Source organism: Crocuta crocuta, unplaced genomic scaffold, assembly GCF_008692635.1.
Source record: "Crocuta crocuta isolate KB4526 unplaced genomic scaffold, BGI_CrCroc_1.0 scaffold85, whole genome shotgun sequence".
In the NCBI taxonomy this organism is placed as follows: Eukaryota; Metazoa; Chordata; class Mammalia; order Carnivora; family Hyaenidae; genus Crocuta; species Crocuta crocuta.
Window position 1 is genome coordinate 1,974,558 of NW_027530620.1, and position 6,169 is coordinate 1,980,726.

At 42.6% G+C, this 6,169-nt stretch overlaps 1 protein-coding gene and 1 long non-coding RNA gene across 3 annotated transcripts in view; one reads left to right on the plus strand and one right to left on the minus strand.

Moving 5' to 3' along the window:
* Positions 1-2,036: 2,036 nt before the first annotated feature.
* The window catches only part of CYP2J2 (cytochrome P450 family 2 subfamily J member 2), a 28,947-nt gene continuing 24,814 nt past the window's right edge, over positions 2,037-6,169 (minus strand). Inside the window, exon 9 of the mRNA XM_077768076.1 lies at positions 2,037-2,540. Coding sequence (XP_077624202.1) covers positions 2,362-2,540 — 179 coding nt within the window. The 3' untranslated portion in view covers positions 2,037-2,361. The remainder of the gene's footprint in view (positions 2,541-6,169) is intronic.
* Positions 2,487-6,169, plus strand: part of LOC144234786 (uncharacterized) — an 11,395-nt gene continuing 7,712 nt past the window's right edge. For both annotated transcript variants that reach the window (XR_013336081.1, XR_013336082.1), the window contains exon 1: positions 2,487-2,564. This is a non-coding gene — a long non-coding RNA (uncharacterized LOC144234786). The remainder of the gene's footprint in view (positions 2,565-6,169) is intronic.

A 6,169-nucleotide genomic window follows, 5' to 3' on the forward strand; every position in this document is an offset into this window, starting at 1 on the left:
CTTGTGAAACTTGCGCTCTCATTTTACTGAGCAAATGTAATGGCCATACTTGGATGCATCAGGGTGATTATATAAAATTGTCCTGTGGAAGGAGCACCACAAAGAAAGGCAACCCAGAGAGAGATTGTGCGTCTTTTGACCAGTTTCATAATTTCCCACAGTAGGTGTTATTTAATTCTATTTTGCAGATTAGGATGTGGATTCGGGAAAGTAAAGTAGCCTATTTAATTCACAAGCAAAAATGAATAAATGGTAAAACCTAGAACTGAATTCAGGCCTGGACCTCAATTCACCTAATGCATGCTACACTCCCCCATCGCCATCTTTTAATGTTGCTTTATATATATCAGAGCTTTGTGATATCTTTGGACCTTTGATATATTGGGGCTAAGAGAAGCCTCAGTTCTGACCCTGAGTGCTGCAACAGGCATCATCAGTAATTATGTGCCAGTCCCTGAAAGTGACCCTTTGCATTGACCCTTTAGTCTTAGTTTAATTTCTTCTCTGCTTCAAAAGCACAGGGCAAAGTTCTTAGCTTTTCAGAGCACAACACGTAGCTCATGGTGAATGCACAGAAACAGCGTGAACCATACAGTACAAAATTCTCATCCATGGACATCAGCCCATTCTTGAGAACGAAGCCTGGGAAAGAGGAATTGGGGTCCCATTTCAGAAAGCTGCCAGGGAAATGGAAGGAAACACTGATGTAAGAACAAGCCTCTACTCCTCCACTGTGTTCCTAAAGGATTGTAACAGAAGTTGGCATGAAGACTGAGAAATAGGTCATTAGAACGAGGTGACAAGGACAGAGGGCAGTGGCAGAGATCTCATTTGGAGCGATAGGTCCAATCTAGCATTACCCACAATTATTCTACCTTATATTATCCACTAATTCACTATATTGATCCCTATCATGTTCCAGGCACTGTTCTTCAACAAGACGGATACTGTCCCTGCCCTGAAGGAATGTATTAGTTAACTATTGTTGTATCACAATATGCCTGGAAACATAGAAGTTTCCAACAACCATTTAACTCACAAATCTAAGGTGAGCAATTTAGGCTGAGTTCAGTTGGGAGATTCCTGTCTCAGCTGGGATCTCTCATGCATGTGCATTCAGCTTCTAGATGTGCTTAGATCCAGCTCTCATCAGAGGATCTCTGGTGGTCGGCTAGCTGGCAGCCGGGGCAACGCAACAGCGATTCCTGGGCCATGTGTTTCTCATCATCCATCATGGTAACAGGAGGGTGATTAAATTGTGGTAGCAGAGTTCCAGAAGAGCAGAGAGAAGCACACGTGGGTCTCTGCCTTAGGGAAAAAGAATCTTCTATGTGGTTTAGTCCAGTTTACCAGGTGTTTTTCTGTTTGTTTGCATTGGGGTTGGCGTCAAAACTCCATGGCCCATCAATGTTACCTGACCTCCCATTGTATGGCCATTGTCTCTCCTCAGAAGGGCTGAGCAGGATTCTGACATTTCTGGTTCCCTACTATAAACTACTGTATCAGGGCTCAATTGAGTTTAGACTGGTAATACTTACCCTTCAAAAGCTGACCCATCTACTTGCAAGAAAAGTTCACACCCACCACAGAGTTAAATCCAATGTGAACAGCTTGAGAATAAATGCCTTACAGAGGAATTAAGGCAAAGAGTTACCCTCAAAGACAGAAGATGATTCCACATTGTTTCCCAAACCTGTTCCCCGGGTTTAGTTGACAGTGGTCATGCCCTCTTTGCTCCTGAGTTCAAGGCCAAGGTAGTGTTTCTTTAGGTAAACCTTACAAGCTGCTGCTTCTTAAAAACCTGCCTATAAATAGGGGGTGATAGCTTCCCCGCTGACTTGCCAGAGGGCCATTCTGAGGCCAGAGCAAGATAATGCTTGCACAGTGCTACCATGTGTGAGCGCATTTGTGGCCAGCTTCTGGCTGCCCCAGGGTCTGCATTCTCTGACCAGCCATTTGAAACCACTTTGACCTGAGCCACCTCCACAGGCCAGAAGCAAATCCATGTCTAAGAAAGTAAGCAGGAAAGAGGCAGATTTCAGCTAGAACTTTTATGATAAGCTTTATGGTTTCCAAATCACCCAAAGTCCATTCTCCTTCTGGTTATGATACCAGGTCTTCCTTTAGAGCAGGAATCATTATTTGCTTTTCATCTCCTGCCACAAAGGTAAATCATTCACAACACAAAAATCTGCTCAAGGCTCCCTTGGAGGAGATAGCAAAGCTGGGATTTGCATGAGGCTTCTGGAGTCCAATTCCCAAATCATCTCTCAGAGTCACTTTTTATTCTGAGACGTCCCTTCTGAGCAGGTGCCAGTGCCTTCAGAGGACACACATTTCTGCTCTCCCTCCTTGACAGCTTCAGGACCGAGGGACCGCACAGAGGCGGTGGCTGACTGGGGAGACCGTGATGCCCATTCTGAACTTCAGGCTCAACTTCTCATTGTCAGGGGCCCTGAAGGTGAATTTTTGCAGAAGGGAAGTGAGGAAGATAAACAGCTCAGACTTGGCCAACTGTTCTCCAAGGCACATCCGCTTTCCTGGAAGACAAAAACATGAGACAGGTAATCTTCCCATCTACTGTGGGTGCCCAGCAGGGGCTGACTTCTACTTCTTGCAAAACCTGAGTAGAAGGGGCTGGTGGGGCCCATGGCTTTACGTAGGGAGGCTCATTTAATCTGATGGCCACCCAGGCCACAGTATAAGTCTGGACTCCAGTGCTTTCAAGGGTCAAGCAGCTGACGCACAGGGCGAAGGTACAGGGTGCGGGACAGAAGAGGAGAGAGGCCTGGTGGACGTGTAGCCTAGAGTCTTTTCAAAATCAGTCAACAGACAACAACACTAGCAGACAACAACACAAAAACCTGTGCTGACTGATTTTTTTCATTCCTTAAAACTGTTGAAAAATAGAAGCTAGTAAATGTCAGAGCAGGTTTTCTAAAATGCAGGACATCTTTCCCTTGTGTCATGTTTTCCTTCTTAATGACTGGGACCTCACGGCCATGGATGGCCCTTTACATTGGAATTATCTCAGGTTCCCTCCTTGAAGAGTCCTTCTTATACACACTAGTCTTTTCCCCAGTGGGGTTTTTGCTTCTAATGTGGGGCCCTTACTGGATCCCTTGGCTCACACTTGGCACCACCCTAGCCCTAGAAGAAGGGAGATCTAGTTCAACTCGTCCAATTCTAGCCCTAGTCCCAAATTTTAGTGATTTGGGACTAATTAACCTCTCCAGTTATCAAGGGAAACCTGTGTGTGTGTGTGTGTGTGTGTGTGTGTGTGAGAGAGAGAGAGAGAGAGAGTGTGTGTGTGTTTAAGATGGGAACCTCATTTTATATATTGTGTGGACTACATACTAAATCCAAATAGACCAATGAATTTAATAACTTACACAGCAAAACAAAGTATTTTAACATATCACCTGGATAATAAAACACATTCTAGCTGTAAAATGGCATTAACTTTACCTGGTTAATTCTCAAAAGATGGAAGAGTATGATTGAAAATACTTCTTAAAACATTTTGGGTGGCAGCATTACTAAGATAGCTTTCTGCACATTACAGTTATTTACTGTTAGACTTTCCACATCATGCCTCTTATTCTGAAACACTTTCAAAGTACAGAAAACTTGCAAGAATAATATAAAGGGCTATTTTCTCCCATGTTATCTGAGCGTACGCTATCTACAGTACCTGTGAACTCTTTTGTATGTATTCCCTACAAACAGGGACATTCTCTGACATAACTACAATATCACCACCAACTCAAGAAAACACAGATGCATCACCACCTTTGTTGTAAAAGGACCAGTTGAGTATCAGCTGTTGCATTTGGCTGACATGCAGGTGATCCCTCCACTTTCATGACTGGCCTTTCTTTTTAACAAAGCTTTTTAATTCCAGGATAGCTAATGTACAGGGTCCTCTTAGTTACAGGTGTACAACACAGTGCTCCAGCAGTCTTATTCATTCCTCAGCACCCCTCACAACATGTGCTCCCTGTAATCCCCATCACCTATTTCACGCCTCCCCCATCCACCTCCCCTCTGGTGACCATCACTTTGTTCTCTGTAGTTAAGAGTCTGTTTTGGGGCACCTGGGTGGCTCAGTCGGTTAAGCGTCTGGCTTCAGCTCAGGTCATGATCTCTTGGTTCGTGGGTTTGAGCCCCGCACCGGGCTCTGTGCTGACAGCTAGCTCAGAGCCTGGAGCCTGTTTCAAATTCTGTGTCTCCCTCTCTCTCTGACCCTCCCCTGCTCACACTGTCTGTCTCTCTCAGAAATAAATAAAACAAAAAACTTTAAAAAAAAAAGAGTCTTTTGTGGTTTGTCTCTCTCTTTTTTTTCCTTTGCCCGTTTGCTTTGTTTCTTAAACTCCACATAGGAGTGAAATATGGCATTTGTCTTTCTCCGACTTATTTTGCTTAGCATTACACTCTCTAGCTCAACCTATTTTCCTACTTGGGATCTTATTGCTAACATGTAAACAAACCCAGGCTGGCTTGACAGAGAATGAGAGATAACATGGAAAGGCCGGTGATTGCAGCTGAGGACGTCCCAGATCAGCCTTTCAGCCAGCTGACCTCCCAAACACATAAACACACCCAGCTGAGACTGGCAGAACTGCCTACCTATAGATTTGTAAGCACTAATATTGTTTCAATAACATTTCAAGCCACTGAGTTTGTGGTCTGTGGGTTATGCACACATATGCTGACTGGCACCTGTGAAATGAACTCTGAATCGAAGTGAAAGGGACTTGAGGGGGAAAGATGAGTTACATTCACGTTGTGCTAAAGATAGCAGTAGACTAGAAGAATAAAACCTTAACTCATAGGCCCTATTCTGCCTCATTCCTTGGATAAGAGGCCATGCTCTCTTATTCTTAGTTTCCCTATATGAAGAAAGGAAATACTGATCGCTTTCCTAATTATTAATAACTGGGTTGCTGCAAAGATTAAATGAGATAATGTGCTTGCAAATGAAGTCTGTAATTAAGAGGGTGTGGTAAAATTCTCAACAGCAAAGCACCGGTGAGGTCAGAATAATTGTAATTCTTGAAATAGATGGCTGGGACTTGGTACTGAAATGCAAAACTTGAAGCTACCGCAGACAGAAGACTGGAAGGTATTCCTATATCCCATACCAGCTTTCCTATCAAGGAGGGACGTGTCCAATGTGAGCAAAGATGACATGGAATCAGGTGAAGAAAGACAAAAGAAGATCTAATCAGGATCAGCCCAGATAACACTCAGGGTGGTGCTGCACCTTGGACTTCAGGTCGTATCACATAGGTTCTAATTCCAGTTCCTCCCCTTCGGAGCCTTAGTGTCATCAACAGCACAAGGATATTGGATCAGGAAACCAATCTGTGTTTATTTTCAAGTGAATTATAAGCAGACTATCATGCATTTCGCAGTATGGGCTCTGTGTAGCATTTAGTTATATATACATATAGTTATATATACAACTATATTATATATATAATATATATAACTAAATAATATAAATTATATATATGTATATATGTGTATATGTTTCGGAGACAGTGTTAGGAAGAACACAGGCTTTAGTTTTTTATAAATCTAGTTAACATTGAGTTCTGGCTGTGCCACATGAATTTAATGACTTTAGATGCCATAGTTATCCCTTTTAAGCCTCTGTCTCATTATCTTTGAAGTGTTTATAGTAATGTGAACCCTGTAATGTTACACCAGAGCACATGCTTAATGAGCAGTTTTTTTTCTTTTCTATTTCATTCATTGTTAAATCCTCAATGATGCTTGACCCGTGATAGATGCCCAAGAAATCTTTATAGAATTCAAGAATCAGGGAATTACCTGAAAACATCTAGGCAACATACCTAACTCAATACCTGGAATATACTATGAATTTTTGTTACTCATTTTACAATGTTAAGAGTTAAAACATCTTATTGGAACCAGCTAGCTTGGAAACATGTGAGAGTTTTCACTACAGCCTCGTTTGTACTTTACAAGCTTTGTGCCATATAAATGTTATTAACCTGGTTTTTAAAGGGTAATTAAAATTTTTAAAATCTAAAGGGCCTCTTGGGGTAGAATCCCATCTAGTTAGGACAGTGGCATCCAGAGTCAATCCTGACGGCCATAATGATAAACAAGTAGCTCCTTTCCTTGCCGCACACCCACC